The sequence below is a fragment of the Myiozetetes cayanensis genome, unplaced genomic scaffold (genome assembly GCF_022539395.1).
Source record: "Myiozetetes cayanensis isolate MyiCay16 unplaced genomic scaffold, myiCay2020 scf926, whole genome shotgun sequence".
Lineage (NCBI taxonomy): Eukaryota > Metazoa > Chordata > Aves > Passeriformes > Tyrannidae > Myiozetetes > Myiozetetes cayanensis.
Genome location: NW_026088215.1, coordinates 1 through 16,783, shown reverse-complemented (window position 1 = coordinate 16,783; position 16,783 = coordinate 1). Strand labels below are relative to the sequence as shown.

The 16,783-nt window shown below is 67.7% G+C and overlaps 2 protein-coding genes across 2 annotated transcripts; one reads left to right on the top strand and one right to left on the bottom strand.

Annotated features, from left to right (window-relative positions):
- Positions 1-1,716: 1,716 nt before the first annotated feature.
- On the bottom strand, positions 1,717-2,161 carry LOC126653165 (period circadian protein-like; the record flags this gene model as incomplete). Its single annotated transcript, XM_050340693.1, has 1 exon — positions 1,717-2,161. A coding segment is annotated over exon 1 (445 nt), but the record flags the coding sequence as incomplete, so codon positions are not given.
- Positions 2,162-2,671: 510 nt separating this feature from the next.
- LOC126653164 (reticulon-3-like) lies at positions 2,672-15,426 on the top strand (the record flags this gene model as incomplete). Its single annotated transcript, XM_050340692.1, is given in 11 exon segments — positions 2,672-2,859; positions 4,302-4,346; positions 4,436-4,801; positions 5,260-5,365; positions 6,783-6,990; positions 9,443-9,461; positions 11,316-11,444; positions 12,724-12,793; positions 14,829-14,875; positions 15,369-15,390; positions 15,393-15,426. Coding segments are annotated over 11 exon segments (1,148 nt in total), but the record flags the coding sequence as incomplete, so codon positions are not given.
- Positions 15,427-16,783: the final 1,357 nt, after the last annotated feature.

The window sequence follows — 16,783 nt, the reverse complement described above, 5'->3', positions numbered from 1 at the left end:
AAGTACCGATCCCGAGTGATCCCCAGTGCTCCCAGTACCGATCCCCGTGGATCCCCAGTGCTCCCAGTGCCCTCCCCAGTGCCCCCCAGTGCCGATCCCCGGGGGTCCCCAGTGCTCCCAGCGCCCTCCCCAGTGCCCCCCAGTGCCGATCCCCGAGGATCCCCAGTGCCCCCAGTGCCCTTCCCAGTGCTCCCAGTACCGATCCCAGTGCCCCCCAGTGCCCCCCAGTACCGATCCCCGGGGGTCCCCAGTGCTCCCGGTGCCCTCCCCAGTGCTCCCAGTGCCGATCCCCGGGGATCCCCAGTGCTCCCAGTACCGCTTCCCGGCGCTCCCAGTGCCGCCCAGTGCCCCCCAACGCCCGGTACTGGTTCCTCCCAGCGCCCGTTACCGGCGCCCCCCGTGCGGTTACTGGTGCCCCCAGTGCTCCCAGTGCCTCCCCAGCGCGCGCTCCCAGTGCTCCCAGTGCCCGCAACACCCCCTTCCCAGTGCTCCCAGTGCTCCCAGTTCCCGTCCCCGGGACTTCCCAGTGCTCCCAGTTCCCGTTCCCGGAGCTGCCCAGCGCTCCCAGCGCCCGTTCCCGGCGCTCCCAGTGCCGCCAGTTCTCGCTCCCAGTACCGGTTCCCGGGAGCCCCCAGTGCTCCCAGTTGCCGTCCCAGCGCTCCCAGCACCGATGTCCGGTTCTCCCAGCGCTCCCAGTGCCCCCAGTTCCTGCTCCCAGCGCTCCCAGTTCCGATGCCCGGTACTTCCCAGTCCCCCAGGACCGACCCCGGCGCTCCCAGTTCCCGCTCCCAGTGCCCCCAGTTCCTGCTCTCAGCGCTCCCAGTGCTCCCAGTTCCCGCTCCCAGTGCCCCCAGCGCTCCCAGTTCCTGCTCTCAGCGCTCCCAGCGCTCCCAGTTCCTGCTCCCGGCACTTCCCAGTCCCCCAGGACCGCTCCCGGGCTCCCAGTGCCCCCAGTTCCCGCTCCCAGTGCTCCCAGCGCTCCCAGTTCCAGCTCCCAGCGCTCCCAGCGCTCCCAGTTCCCGCTCCCAGCGCCCGTTCCCGGCTGTCCCAGTGCTCCCAGTGCTCCCAGTCACCTCATACTGGCGGCCGGGGCCGGTTTGGGCCCTTCCGGTGGCGGCGGGGGCGGGGCCCGGCGGGAGGCCACGCCCCTCCCGGAGCACGCCCCGCCCATCGGGACACGCCCATCACGAGCCAAGCTCCTCCCTCCCCGCACAGACCACGCCCCCTTCCCCGTCCGGCCACGCCCCCCTCGGTAACGGCGGCGGGGCAGGACCAGTAACACCAGTAACACCAGTGCCCTCCCAGTGCCCTCCCAGTAACACCAGTGCCTTCCCAGTGCCCTCTCAGTGCCCTCCCAGTAACACCAGTAACACCAGTGTCCTCCCAGTGTCCTCCCAGTGTCCTCCCAGTAACACCAGTGCCCTCCCAGTGTCCCACCCGCCCTCCAGTTCCGGGCACTGGGGAGTAGTGGAGGGGGCACTGGGAGAGTCCTGGGGACGGTCCTGGACCCACTGGGAGGCACTGGGACATACTGGGGAGGCACTGGGAGGTACTGGGGAGGTACCGGGGACGCTCCTGGGGCCACTGGGGAGGGTCCTGGAAGCACTGGGCGGTACTGGGAGGCACTGGGAGGCACTAGGAGGGTCCCGGGTGCCCGGGGAGGCACTGGGCGGTACTGGGCGGTACTGGGAGGGACTGGGTGGCAATGGGCGGTACTGGGAGGCACCAGGTACAGGGCGGCGTTGGGAGGGACTGGGAGCACTGGGAGGGACTGGGGACTCCGAGGGGAACTGGAGAGCTCCGGTGCCGGGGCTGCTTCCCGGTGCCCGTTCCCGGTGCCGATTCCCGGTGCTCTCCGGTGCCGGTTCCCAGCTCTCCGGTGCCGGTGCCGGTTCCCGGTACCGATTCCCGGTTCCCGGTACCGGTTCCCAGCTCTCCGGTGCTCAATTCCCAGTGCCCTTTCCCGGTGCCGGTTCCTGATTCCCGGTGCCGATTCCCGGTGCCGGTTCCCAGCTCTCCGGTGCCCGTTCCCGGTGCCCGTTCCCGGTGCCGATTCCCGGTGCTCTCCGGTGCCCGTTCCCGGTGCCCGGTGCCGGTTCCCAGCTCTCCCGTGCCGATTCCCGGTTCCCGCTTCTCCGGTTCCCACTTCTCCGGTGCCCATTCCCGGTGCCGGTTCCCGGTGCCCGTTCCCGGTGCCCGTTCCCGGTTCCCGGTGTCGGTTCCCGGTGCCGGTTCCCGCTTCCCGCGTCTCCGGTGCCCGTTCCCGGTGCCGGTTCCCGGTGCCCGTTCCCGGTGCCGGTTCCCGGTTCCCGCGCCTCCGGTGCCCGTTCCCCTTCCCCTTCCCCGCCGATCGGCCCCGCCCCCTCCCCGCCTCTCCCCTCCTCCTCCCTCCTCCTCCTCCCTCCCCGCCGCCACCGCCACCGCCGCCGCCCTTTGTCCGTGCCCGGTGCCCGCCCCGGCGCCGCCGCTGCCGGAGCCGCTGCCGGAGCCGCTGCCGGAGCCGCTGCCGGAGCCCGGCCCGGCCGTGCCGGAGCCGCTCCCGGAGCCCGGCCCGGCTGTGCCGGAGCCGCTCCCGGTGCCGCTGCCGGAGCCGCTCCCGGTGCCGCTCCCGGAGCCGCTCCCGGAGCCGCTCCCGGAGCCCGGCCCGGAGCCGCTGCCGGAGCCGCTCCCGGAGCCCGGCCTGGCCGTGCCGGAGCTGCTCCCGGAGCCGCTGCCGGAGCTGCTCCCGGTGCCCGCCATGGCGCCGGTGCTGCCGTGATGCGCCGCGGGGCCGCTCCGGGCGCGGCGGGGCCGGCGGACACCGCGAGCCCCATGCGGGGGCCGCCGCCATGGGGCAGGTCCTGGGCTTCGCCCACTGCAGTACGGACCGGGAACCGGGAACGGGGACGGGGACGGGAACGGGGATGGGAACCGGGAACGGGAATGGGAACCGGGAACGGGAATAGGGAACGGGAACGGGAACCGCGAGTGGCAGCGGGGAGGGGCCGGGGATCGGGAGGCACCGGGAGCCGGGAGGGGCCGGGGATGGAGGCACTGGGAACCGGGAACCTGCACCGGGAGGGGCCAGGGATGGAGGCACCGGGAACCGGGAGGGACCGGGGATGGAGGGACCGGGAGGCACCGGGGATGGAGGCACCGGGAACCGGGAGGGGCCGGGGATGGAGGGACCGGGAGCCGGGAGGGGCCGGGGATCGGGAGGCACCGGGGATGGGAACCAAAAACCGGGAACCGGGAGGGGCCAGGGATGGAGGCACCGGGGATGGAAGGACCGGGAGGCACCGGGGATGGAGGCACCGGGAGCCAGGAGGGGCCAGGGATGGAAGGACCGGGGATGGAGGCACCGGGAGCCAGGAGGGGCCAGGGATGGAAGGACCGGGGATGGAGGCACCGGGAGCCAGGAGGGGCCAGGGATGGAAGGACCGGGGATGGAGGCACCGGGAACCGGGAGGGGCCGGGGATGGAGGGACGGGGAGTGGCCGCGGGTCGGGGCACCGGGAACCGGGAACCGGCACCGGGAAGGGCCGGGGATGGAGGCACCGGGAACCGGCACCGGGGACAGGGAGGGGCCGGGGATAGCCGGGCATGGGGGGCACCGGGAGGGACCGGGGATGGAAGGACCGGGAGGGGCGGGGGATGGAGGGACTGGGAGGGGCCAGGGATGGGAGCACCGGGAGTTACCGGGGATGGAGGAACCGGGAGTTACCGGGGATGGAGGGACCGGGAGTCACCGGGGATGGAGGAACCGGGAGTCACCGGGGATGGAGGAACCGGGAGCCGGGATGGAGGAACCGGGAGTTACCGGGGATGGAGGGACCGGGAGTCACCGGGGATGGAGGGACCGGGAGTTACCGGGGATGGAGGGACCGGGAGTCACCGGGAGGGGCCGGGGCCGCGGGAACGGGGAGGGGGCACCGGGAGGTACCGGGGACAAAGCGATCCGGGGCGCCGGTACCGGGAGGCGCTGGGGAAACGGGAACCGGGATGGGGGCACCGGGAATGGGGGATCGGGAATGACCGGGATGGAGGCACCGGAATGGGGGGATCGGGAATTAGTGGGATGGAGGCACCGGGAACGGGACATCGGGAACGGGACACCGGGAGGGTGGGCTGGGTTCGGGGCGGGCTCAGCGACCTCCTGGGGGTCTCTGAGAAGGGAGGGATCAGGTTTGGGGAGCGGGGGTGGGGGCGCGGGGGAGATCGGAGCAGGTCTGGGGTCCCGGGGAAGGAGGGAGCAGGTTTTGGGGGGAGGGGGAGGAGAGGGGTCTCACGGCCCCCACGCCCCCGTGCCCCCCACCTTCCAGAAGAGGCTCCATCGACGGCCTCCACCACGCCGGACTCCACGGAGGGTGAGCGGGGCCGAAGCCCCGGGGTTTGGGGGCGGCTTTGGGGAGAGGGGTGGGCATGACCCCCCTGAACCCCCCAAATCCCCCCGCAGGTGGCAACGAGGACTCGGAGTTCCCGAGCTGGCGCCGCCGGAGCCCCCGAGGAGGAGGAGGAGGATGAGGACGAAGCCGGGGGCGGCGGCGGCGGCGGAGTCACCTCGGGGACCCCCGGGAACTCACCTTCTCCTACATCGCCTTCAGGGCAGGGGACCCCAAACCGAGCCGGGCCCCCCGCTGCCGCCGAGACCCCTGCCGGGGCCGCGCCCCCGCCTGAGCTCGGGGGTCCCCGGGGCCGGACCCCCGCGCGGCCGCCAGAGCCCCCGAAACGCCCCGAGGAGCCCCGGCCACCCCGGGGCGGCTGGGGAGGGGGTCCTGCCGGAGTTGGGGGCCCGAGGATGGGGAGACCCCGCCCAGCCTGGGTAAGGGGGAGGGGGGAATGGGGGTCCCTGGGGGGCGGGGCACCCATCGGGCAGTTGGGGTCCCTGGGAGGCTCGGGGTTTTAAAGGGTCTGGGGTCCCCTGGGGGTTTTGGGGAGGGGTCTCCAATTGGAGGGGTCCGGGGTTTTTAAAGGGTCTGGGGGTCTCCCGGGAGTGTTTGGGGAGGGGTCTCCAATGGGAGGATCGGGGTTTATGAAGGGTCTGGGGACCCCCAGGGGTTTTGGGAGGGGTCTCCAATTGGGGGAGGCTCAGGGTTCTTGAAGGGTCTGGGGACTCCCGAGGAGGCTTTGGGAGGTCTCAATGGGGGTCTCATGCAGGTGCCCAAGGGGGTCTCGAGACCTCAGAGGTGGGGGGCATCGGGGAGTCTCAGGGCCATGGGGGAGGGAGGGTCTCAGGATCGACGTGATCCAGGCCCCTGATCTCCCCCTTTCTCTCATCAGCCCTCCCACCTCTGCCTGCCCCCGCGACCCCGGAGCCCCCCGCCCTCGGCCCCGCCCCCGGCGCCCCGGACCAATCAGCGAGCGCGGCGAGGCGCTGACGGGCAGGGTGAGCGGCCAATCAGCGCGCGGGGGGTGGGAGGTCGCGGGGGCCCCGGGTCCGGTTTCGCGGGAGGAGGGTCCGGAGAGTCCCAGAGCGGTTGGAGGGTAAAAATAGGGGGACCCCCGCTCCACCCAGCAACACCGCGGGGACATGGAGGGCCAGGTCGGGCACTGGGAGCACTGGGAGGCACTGGGGGGGCACTGGGAGGGTGCTGGGAGCACTGGGGGCACTGGGAGGCACTGGGAGGCACTGGGAGCACTGGGGGGGCACTGGGAGCACTGGGAGGCACTGGGAGCACTGGGGGGGCACTGGGAGCACTGGGAGGCACTGGGAGCACTGGGGGGGCACTGGGAGGCACTGGGGGGCCACTGGGAGCACTGGGAGGGCACTGGGAGGGTGCTGGGAGCACTGGGAGGGCACTGGGAGCACAGGGAGGGCACTGGGAGGCACTTGGAGAGCACTGGGGGGTCTTTGGGGCAGCACCAGTGGCGGCACTGGTGTCACTGGGAGGCACTGGGAGGGCACTGGGGGGGTTAGGTCGGGCACTGGGGGGGCACTGGGAGGGCACTGGGAGGCACTGGTGTCACTGGGTGTCCCCCTCCCCAGTGTGGCAGCTGCTGTCCTGGCAGGCGCCGGCGCTCGGCGCTGGCGTTACTGGTGTCACTGGTGTCACTGGGAGGGCACTGGGAGGCACTGGTGTCACTGGGAGGGCACTGGGAGGCACTGGGAGGCACTGGTGTCACTGGGTGTCCCCCCCCCCAGTGTGGCAGCTGCTGTCCTGGCGGGCGCCGGCGCGCTCGGCGCTGGCGTTACTGGTGTCACTGGGAGGCACTGGGAGGGCACTGGGAGCACTGGGAGGGCACTGGGAGCACTGGGAGGGCACTGGGGGGGTCTCTGGGGAGGCACTGGTGTCACTGGTGTCCCCTCCCCAGTGGTGGCAGCTGCTGTCCTGGCGGGCTTCGCTCGGCGCGCCTGGCGTTACTGGTGTCACTGGGAGGCACTGGGGGCACTGGGGCACTGGGGGCACTGGGGGGCACTGGAGGCACTGGTGTCACTGGGTGTCCCCCCCTCCCCCAGTGTGGCAGCTGCTGTCCTGGCAGGACGCCGGCGCGCTCTGGCGCTGGCGCACTGGTGTCACTGGTGTCACTGGGAGGGCACTGGGGAAGCACTGGGGGGCACTGGGAGGCACTGGGAGGGCACTGGGAGGGCACTGGGGGGTCTCTGGGGAGGCACTGGTGTCACTGGGTGTCCCCCCCCTCCCCCAGTGTGGCAGCTGCTGTCCTGGCGGGCGCCGGCGCGCTCGGCGCTGGCGTTACTGGTGTCACTGGTGTCACTGGGAGGGCACTGGGGGTCAGGCCGGGCACTGGGGGCACTGGGAGGGCACTGGGCAGGCACTGGTGTCACTGGGTGTCCCCTCCCCCAGTGTGGCAGCTGCTGTCCTGGCGGGCGCCGGCGCGCTCGGCGCTGGCGTTACTGGTGTCACTGGTGTCACTGGGGTGCCTGTCCCGCTTCAGCGCCGTCTCGGTGGGCGCCTACGGGGCCCTGGGGGTGCTGGGGGTCACCGTCCCCCTCCGCCTGCGCCGCCTGGCCCTGCGGCTGCTGCGCCCACCGCCCCCGGAGCCCCCCCCGCGGTGAGAGACCCCCCTGTACCCCCCTGTCCCCCCTGTCCCCCTGGCCCTGTCCCCAATGTCCCCCCGTGTCCCCAATGTCCCCCCTGTCCCCCCTGTCCCCAATGTCCCCTGGCCCTGCGGCTGCTGCGCCCACTGCCCCCGGAGCCCCCCGCGGTGAGAGACCCCCTGTACCTGTCCCCAATGTCCCCCCTGTCCCTGTCCCCAATGTCCCCCTGTCCCCAATGTCCCCCCTGTCCCCCTGTCCCCAATGTCCCCCTGGCCCTCGGCTGCTGTGCCACCCATGGCCCCCACCGCGGTGAGGACCCCCCCTGTCCCCTGTGGGTGTCCCCTGTCCCCTGTCCCCATGTCCCCCCTGTCCCCAATGTCCCCTCTGTCCTGCGACTGTCCCCACCGCCCTGAGCCCTGCGGTGAGAGACCCCCTGTCCCCCTGTCCCTGTCCCCAATGTCCCCTGTCCCTGTCCCCAATGTCCCCCTGTCCCCCTGTCCCCCTGTCCCTGCTGTGTCCCCCCTGTCCCCATGTCCCCCCTGTCCCCCAATGTCCCCTGTCCCCAATGTCCCCCTGTCCCCATGTCCCCCTGTCCCCCATGTCCCCCTGTCCCCAATGTCCCCTGTCCCCCTGTCCCCAATGTCCCCTGTCCCTGTCCCTGCTGTCCCCATGTCCCCCCGCGTGGTCCCCTCCCTGTCCCCTGTCCCCAATGTCCCCTGTCCCCAATGTCCCCCCTGTCCCCTGTCCCCAATGTCCCCATGTCCCCTGTCCCCAATGTCCCTGTCCCCAATGTCCCCATGTCCCCCTGTCCCCCTGTCCCCAGTGTCCCCTGTCCCCAGTGTCCCCTGTCCCTGTCCCCTGTCCCCAATGTCCCCTGTCCCCTGTCCCCAATGTCCCCCTGTCCCCATGTCTCCCTGTACCCTGTCCCCTGTCCCCAATGTCCCCTGTCCCCTGCTGCTGCGCCCACTGTCCCCGTGAGTCCCCTGTCCCGGCATGTCCCCCTGTCCCTGTCCCCAATGTCCCCATGTCCCCCTGTCCCCAATGTCCCCTGTCCCCATGTCCCCCGTGTCCCTGATGTCCCCCCTGTCCCCAATGTCCCCTGTCCCCCTGTCCCCATGTCCCCTCTGTCCCCAATGTCCCCTGTCCCCTGTCCCCATGTCCCCTGGCCCCATGTCACCCACTGTCCCCGGTAGCCCCTCGCGTGTGAGACCCCCATGTCCCCCATGTCCCCAATGTCCCCCCTGTCCCCAATGTCCTCCCCCTGTCCCCTGTCCCCCATGTCCCCCTGTCCCCAATGTCCCCCCTGTCCCCTGTCCCCCATGTCCCCCCTGTCCCCAATGTCCCCCTGTCCCCAATGTCCCCTGTCCCCAACACTGTCCCCATGTCCCCCTGTCCGCTGCTCCCCACTGTCCCCCATGTCCCCACGTCCCCAGTGTCCCCCATGTCCCCTGTCCCCTGTGTCCCCCTGTCCCCCTGTCCCCATATCCCCCCTGTCCCCACTGTCCCCATGTCCCCAATGTCCCCTGTCCCTGTCCCCCCTGTCCCCATGTCCCCTCTGTCCCCAATGTCCCTCCCTGTCCCCATGTCCCCAATGTCCCCCCTGTCCCCAATGTCTCCCCTGTCCCCAATGTCCCCCTGTCCCCTGTCCCCAATGTCCCCTGTCCCCAGTGTCCCCCTGTCCCCAATGTCCCCCATGTCCCCAATGTCCCCCATGTCCCCAATGTCCCCCCATGTCCCCTGTCCCCCATGTCCCCACTGTCCCCATGTCCCCTGTCCCCAATGTCCCCTGTCCCAATGTCCCCAATGTCCCCCCTGTCCCCAATGTCCCCCATGTCCCCCCATGTCCCCAATGTCCCCATGTCCCCAATGTCCCCCATGTCCCCAATGTCCCCTGTCCCCATGTCCCCCAATGTCCCCCCGTGTCCCCAATGTCCCCATGTCCCCCATGTCCCCAATGTCCCCCTGTCCCCAATGTCCCCATGTCCCCTGTCCCCATGTCCCCACTGTCCCCCATGTCCCCATGTCCCCATGTCCCCTAATGTCCCCCATGTCCCCAATGTCCCCAGCTGTCCCCCTGTCCCCATGTCCCCCCTGTCCCCATGTCCCCCATGTCCCCAATGTCCCCCCTGTCCCCAATGTCCCCCATGTCCCTGTCCCCAATGTCCCCCTGTCCCCACTGTCCCCATGTCCCCATGTCCCCCCTGTCCCCATGTGTCCCCCCTGTCCCCAGTGTCCCCCTGTCCCCATGTCCCCCCTGTCCCCCATGTCCCCTGTCCCCATGTCCCCCTGTCCCCATGTCCCCCCCTGTCCCCACTGTCCCCAATGTCCCCATGTCCCCCTGTCCTCTGGCCCCTGTCCCCACGTCCCCGATGTCCCCCCTGTCAGCCCCTTGTCCCCTGTCGGTGTCCCCCTGTCCCCAGCACTGTCCCCCTGTCCCCTGTCCCCGGTGTCCCCCTGTCCCCTGAGTGTCCCCCCTGTCCCTGTGGTGTCCCCTGGCCCTGTCCCTGATGTCCCCATGTCCCCTGTCCTGATGTCCCCTGTCCCCAGGGCTGTCCCCTGTCCCCTGTACCCCCGAGCAGCAGCAGCGTGGGCCCTGTGGGTGTCCCCCCTGTCCCTGTGGATGTCCCCTGTCCCCAGGGCTGTCCCCCTGTCCTCCATGTCCCCACTGTCCCCAGGGCTGTCCCCTGGCCCCTGACTCCCGAGCAGCAGCAGCGCTGGTCCCATGTGCCCCCTGTCCCTGTCGGTGTCCCCAGGGCTGTCCCTGATGTCCCCCTGTCCCTGTGGGTGTCCCCAGGGCTGTCCCCTGGCCCCATGACCCCCGAGCAGCATGCAGCCGCTGGTCCCTGCGGGTGTCCCTGATGTCCCCCCATGTCCCCGATGTCCCCCCTGTCCCCAGGGCTGTCCCTGATGTCCCCAATGTCCCCAGGGCTGTCCCCTGGTCCCCCATGACCCCAGCAGCAGCAGCGCTGGTCCCTGTGGGTGTCCCCCTGTCCCTGTGGGTGTCCCCCTGTCCCTGATGTCCTCCTGTCCCCAGGGCTGTCCCCTGGCCCGTCACCCCAGCCAGCAGCAGCCCTGGGCCCTGTGGGTGTCCCCCTGTCCCCAGGGCTGTCCCCAGGCTGTCCCGATGTCCCCCATGTCCCCAGGGCTGTCCCCTGGCCCATGACACCCCTGAGCAGCAGCGTGCCCTGGGCCCTGTGGTGTCCCCCTGTCCCGTGGGTGTCCCCCTGTCCCTGCATGTCCCCCCTGTCCCCAGGGCTGTCCGTGTCCCCCATGTCCCCCCTGTCCCCAGGGCTGTCCCCTGGCCCCTGACCCCCGAGCAGCAGCAGCGCTGGGCCCTGTGGGTGTCCCCCTGTCCCTGTGGGTGTCCCCCTGTCCCTGATGTCCCCCCCTGTCCCCAGGGCTGTCCCCCTGTCCCCAGGGCTGTCCCCTGGCCCCTGACCCCCGAGCAGCAGCAGCGCTGGGCCCTGTGGGTGTCCCCGGCTGTCCCCATGTCCCCAGGGCTGTCCCCTGATGTCCCCCTGTCCCCAATGTCCCCGGCTGTCCCTGTCCCCAGGCTGTCCCTCGATGTCCCCAATGTCCCAGTGTCCCCCCTGGCCCTCTCCCCCGAGCAGCAGCAGCGCTGGTCCCTGGGGGTGTCCCCAGGGCTGTCCCTGATGTCCCCCCCCTGTCCCCGATGTCCCCAGGGCTGTCCCCTGGCCCCTGACCCCCGAGCAGCAGCAGCGCTGGTCCCTGTGGGTGTCCCTGATGTCCCCCCCCTGTCCCCAATGTCCCTAGGGCTGTCCCCTGGCCCCAGGGCTGTCCCTGATGTCCCCAATGTCCCCCTGATGTCCCCCTGTCCCCAGGGCTGTCCCCTGGCCCCTCTCCCCCGAGCAGCAGCAGCGCTGGTCCCTGTGGGTGTCCCCTGTCCCTGGGTGTCCCCCATGTCCCTGTGGGCTGTCCCTGATGTCCCCTGTCCCTGATGTCCCCCCTGTCCCCGGATGTCCCCAGGTGTCCCCATGTCCCCACTGTCCCTAGGGCTGTCCCCTGGCCCTGACCCCGAGCAGCAGCAGCGCTGGGCCCTGGGGGTGTCCCCAGGGCTGTCCCTGATGTCCCCAGGGCTGTCCCTGATGTCCCCCTGTCCCCAGGGCTGTCCCCTGGCCCCTGACCCCCGAGCAGCAGCAGCGCTGGGCCCTGTGGGTGTCCCCCTGTCCCTGATGTCCCCAATGTCCCCAGGGCTGTCCCCTGGCCCCTGACCCCCGAGCAGCAGCAGCGCTGGTCCCTGTGGGTGTCCCTGATGTCCCCCCCATGTCCCTGATGTCCCCCGGGCCTCAGGGCTGTCCTGATGTCCCCCTGTCCCCAGGGCTGTCCCTGGCCCCTCACCCCCGAGCAGCAGCAGCGCTGGGCGAGGGTCCTGGCCCGTCACGGCGCCGCCGCCGCCCAGACCCTGACCCGGCTCTTCCTCGTGCACAGCGTCCCCCAGTCCCTCAAGGTGACACGGGGGACACGGGGGAGCACTGGGGGTACTGGGGGCACTGGGGGCTGTGGGGACATGGGGGACATCGAGGGACATGGGGGTGGGAGACATGGGGATACAGGGAGGAGACACTGAGAGGCAGGGAGCGAGACGTGTAGAGTGGGGACACAGGGGGTGTAGAGACATGTGGGACACAGAGGGGCACCTGGGGGGCACTGGGGCCTGGGAGCGTAGGGACATGGGAGACACAGGGAGACACGGGCGGTGGCCGCAGTTGGGAGTCAAGGGTGGGCATGGGAAACGAGGGGGTCCCTGGGTGACACAGGGACAGGGACAGTGAGTGCAGTGACAGTGACAGTGACACAGTGACAGTGACAGTGACAGTGATGGTGACACAGTGACAATGACACAGTGACACAGTGACACAGAGACAGTGACAGTGACAGTGATGGTGACAGTGATGATGACAGTGACACAGTGACAGTGACACAGTGACAGTGACACAGTGACAGTGACACAGGGACAGTGACACAGGGACACAGTGACAGTGACACAGGGACAGTGACACAGTGACAGTGACAGTGACACAGTGACAGTGACACAGTGACAGGGACAGTGACACAGGGACAGTGACACAGTGACAGTGACAGGGACAGGGACAGTGACACAGGGACAGTGACAGTGACACAGGGACAGGGACAGTGACAGGGACAGGGACAGGGACAGGGACAGTGACAGGGACAGGACAGGGACAGGGACAGTGACAGGGACAGTGACACAGTGACAGTGACAGCAGTGACAGTGACAGTGACAGTGAGCAGCCAGTGACAGTGATCAGTGACATCAGGACAGTGACACAGTGACAGTGACACAGTGACACAGTGACAGTGACACAGTGACAGTGACTAGACAGTGGACAGTGACAGTGACAGTGACACAGGGACAGTGACACAGGGACACAGTGACAGTGACACAGTGACAGTGACAGTGACAGTGACACAGTGACAGTGACAGTGACAGGGACAGTGACACAGTGACAGGGACAGTGACACAGGGACAGTGACACAGTGACAGTGACACAGGGACAGTGACACAGTGACAGGGACAGTGACACAGTGACAATGACAGGGACAGTGACACAGGGACAGTGACACAGTGACAGTGACACAGGGACAGTGACAGTGATGGTGACAGTGACACAGTGACAGTGACACAGGGACAGTGACAGTGACAGTGACAGTGACACAGTGACAGTGACAGTGACAGTGACAGGGCCGGTGTCCCTTCACTTCAGTTCGCCTTCCTGTTGTACCTGCTGACCTACGTGGGGGCCGCCTTCAACGGGACCACCCTGCTTGGAGCGGGTACAGATTGGGATTGGGATGGGATTGGGACATGAAATATGGGATGGGACCGCTTCAACGGACCACCTACTTAGAGATTGGGAGTTGGGATTGGAATGGGATTGGGGGTGTGGGATTGGGATATAAAATATGGGACGTGGGGGCCGCCTTCAACGGGACCACCCTGCTCGGAGCGGGTACGGGATGGGATGGGATTGGGGGTGTGGGATTGGGGTGGGACATGAAATATGGGATAGGACATGAAATATGGGATGGGATGGGATGGGATGGGACATAAAATATGGGATGGGACATGAAATATGGGACGTGGGGGCCGCGTTCAACGGGACCACCCTGCTCGGAGTGGGTACGGATTGGGATTGGGAATGGGATGGGATGGGATGGGATGGGACACGAAATATGGGATGGGATGGGACAGGGACATGAAATATGGGACGTGGGGGCCGCCTTCAACGGGACCACCCTGCTTGGAGCGGGTACAGATTGGGGTGGGATTGGGGTGGGATTGGGATGGGATTGGGATGGGACACAAAATATAGGATGGGATTGGGATGGGATGGGATTGAGGTGGGACAGGGACATGAAATATGGGACGTGGGGGCCGCGTTCAACGGGACCACCCTGCTCGGGCGAGTGCGAGGATGGGATGGGATGGGATTGGGATGGGATGGGATGGGACACGAAATATGGGATGGGATGGGATGGGATGGGATGGGATTGGGATGGGACATGAAATATGGGATGGGATGGGATGGGATGGGATGGGATGGGATGGGATTGGGATGGGACATGAAATATGGGACGTGGGGGCCGCCTTCAACGGGACCACCCTGCTCGGAGCGGGTATGGATTGGGATTGGGGTGGGATGGGATTGGGATTGGGATGGGATGGGATGGGATTGGGAATGGGATGGGATGGGACATGAAATATGGGATAGGACATGAAATATGGGACGTGGGGGCCGCGTTCAACTGGACCACCCTGCTCGGAGCGGGTATGGGATGGGATTGGGAATGGGGGTGTGGGATGGGATGGGATGGGATGGGATGGGATGGGATGGATGGGATGGGATTGATGGGATGGGATTGGGGTGGGATTGGGACATGAAATATGGGATGGGATGGGACATGAAATATGGGATGGGATGGAATGGGATGGGATGGGATGGGACATGAAATATGGGACGTGGGGGCCGCGTTCAACGGGACCACCCTGCTTGGAGCGGGTATGGGATGGGATTAGGTGGGATGGGATGGGATGGGATGGGATGGATGGATGGATGGGATGAGATGTGATTAGGACATGAAATATGGGATGGGATGGGATTGGGATGGGATGGGACATGAAATATGGGATGTGGGGGCCGTGTTCAACGGGATCACCCTGCTCGGAGCGGGTACGGAACAGGATGGGATGGAATGGGATGGGATGGGATGGGATGGGAATGGGATGGGGGGTGTGGAATGGGGATGGGAGTGTGGGACTAGGATGGGGGGGGATGGGCTGAGGACCTGGGGTGACCCTGAGGTGACCCTGGGGTGACCTGGGGTGACCTAGGTGCCCTGAGGTACTGGGTGACCCTGAGGACCTGGGGTGACCCTGGGGTGACCCTGAGGTGACCTGGGGTGACTCCTGGTGACCTGGGGTGACCCTGGGGTGACCTGAGATGACCCTGGGGTGACCCTGGGGTGACCCTGAGGTGACCCTGAGGTGACCCTGGGGTGACCTGGGGTGACCCTGGGGTGACCCTGGGGTGACCCGAGGTGACCCTGAGGTGACCCCGAGGTGACCCGAGGTGACCTGAGGTGACCCTGGGGTGACCCTGAGGTGACCCGAGGTGACCCTGAGGTGACCTGGGGTGACCTGGGGTGACCCTGTGGTGACCCTGAGGTGACCTGAGGTGACATGGGGTGACCTGGGGTGACCCTGAAGTGACCCTGGGGTGACCTGGGGTGACCTGGGGTGACCCTGAGGTGACCTGGGGTGACCTGGGGTGACCTGGGGTGACCTGAGGTGACCCCGTTCCCTGTCCAGGTGTGATCTGTGCATTCACCTTCCCCGTGCTCCACCGGCGCCACCAGGTACGGGGACAGTGGGGGGACAGTGGGGGGACAATGAGGGGACAATGGGGACAGTGGGGACACTGGGGGGACAATGAGGGGACAGTGGGGGGACAATGGGGACAATGAGGGGACAATGGGACACTGGGGGGACACTGGGGACACATGGGGAGCTCAGGAGTGGTTGGGGACACGAGGGGGACACGGGGGGTGGGGAGGGTGGGGTTCACCCTCGGCCCCCTCCTTTGTCACCGAGCGTGCCTGATGTCCCCAACTGCCCCCATTGATGTCCCCAACTGCCCCCAATGTCCCCAATGTCCCCCAATGTCCCCAACTGCCCCATTGATGTCCCCAACTGCCCCCAATGTCCCCTAATGTACCCCCAATGTCCCCACAATGTCCCCCAATGTCCCCAATGTCCCCCCCAATGTCCCCAATGTCCCCCAATGTCCCCCAATGTCCCCAATGTCCTCATGTCACCTAATGTCCCCTCTAATGTCCCCGGTGTCCCCAGGCCCAGATCGAGCAGTTCCTGAGTCTGGGAGGAGCCACCTGAGCCACCTCCGAGCCAGGTGAGGGTCCCCCCTGTCCCACCCCCATGGGGTCTCAGAGTGCCGCGGCCTCTGACCCCCGACCCCCCGTGCCCGCAGGGTCCTAGCCCAAGCTCCCGGGGGCCAAAGCGAGCCGCAGTGACCCCCGCCGCTGTCCCCGCCCCGGAGGTGACACCGAGAGGAGGGGCGTGGCCAGGGTCCCTGCGCCCTCCCCCACCCGGAGGTCACAGTGTCGCATCCCCCACCCCCAAAAAACAACACCGTGTCCTTCACCCCCGATTGGGAGTCACTTAATAAAAACTCTTGTGACAGAGGGGCTTTTGGGGGGGACACGAGGGGGACACGGGGGGACACAGGGGACACGAGGGGACACGAGGGGACACGAGGGGATATGGGGGCATAGGGGGGACACGAGAGGGTCACACTTTAATAAAAACTCTTGTGACAGAGGGGCTTTGGGGGACACGGGGGACACGGGGGACACATGGGGGGACACGGGGGTCACACTTTAATAAAACTCTTGTGACAGAGAGGGGCTTTTGGGAGGGGACACGAGGGGGGACACGGGGGGACACAGGGGGGACACGGGGGACATGGAGGGGGACATGGAGGGGGACACGGGGACACGGGGACACAGGGGACATGAGGGACACGGGGGGACATAGGGGATATGGGGGCATAGGGGGACACGAGGGGACACGGAGGGGACACGGGGGTCACACTTTAATAAAAACTCTTGTGACAGAGGGGAGCTTTTTGAGGGGACATGGGGGGACACGGGGGGAGACACGGGAGGGGGCACGGGGGTAGAGGGGTCAGAAACTCGTGCGGGGGGGGGGACCCCTCCAATGCCTCCCAAGCCCCCCAGTGTCCTCAGTGTCCCCAAATGCCCCCAATGTCCCGCAGTGTCCCCAATGTCCTCTCAATGTCCCAAATGCCCCCAGTGTCCCAAATGTCCCCTCAATGTCCCCCCAGTGTCCCAAATGTCCCCTCAGTGTCCCAAATGTCCCCCCAGGGTCCCCAATGTCCCCCCTGTGTCCCCAAATGTCCCCTCAATGTCTCCCCAGTGTCCCAAATGCCCCAGTGTCCCAAATGTCCCCCCAGTGTCCCCAATGTCCCCCCGGTGTCCCAAATGCCCCCCGGTGTCCCAAATATCCCCCCAGTGTCCCAAATGCCCCCCGGTGTCCCAAATGTCCCCTCAGTGTCCCCAAATGTCCCCCCGGTGTCCCCAATGCCCCCCAATGTCCCCCAGTGTCCCAAAATGTCTCCTCAATGTCCAAATGTCCCCTCAATGTCCCAAATGCCCCCCAATGTCCCAAATGTGCCCTCAGTGTCCCAAATGTCCCCTCAGTGTCCCCTCAGTGTCCCCAATGTCCCT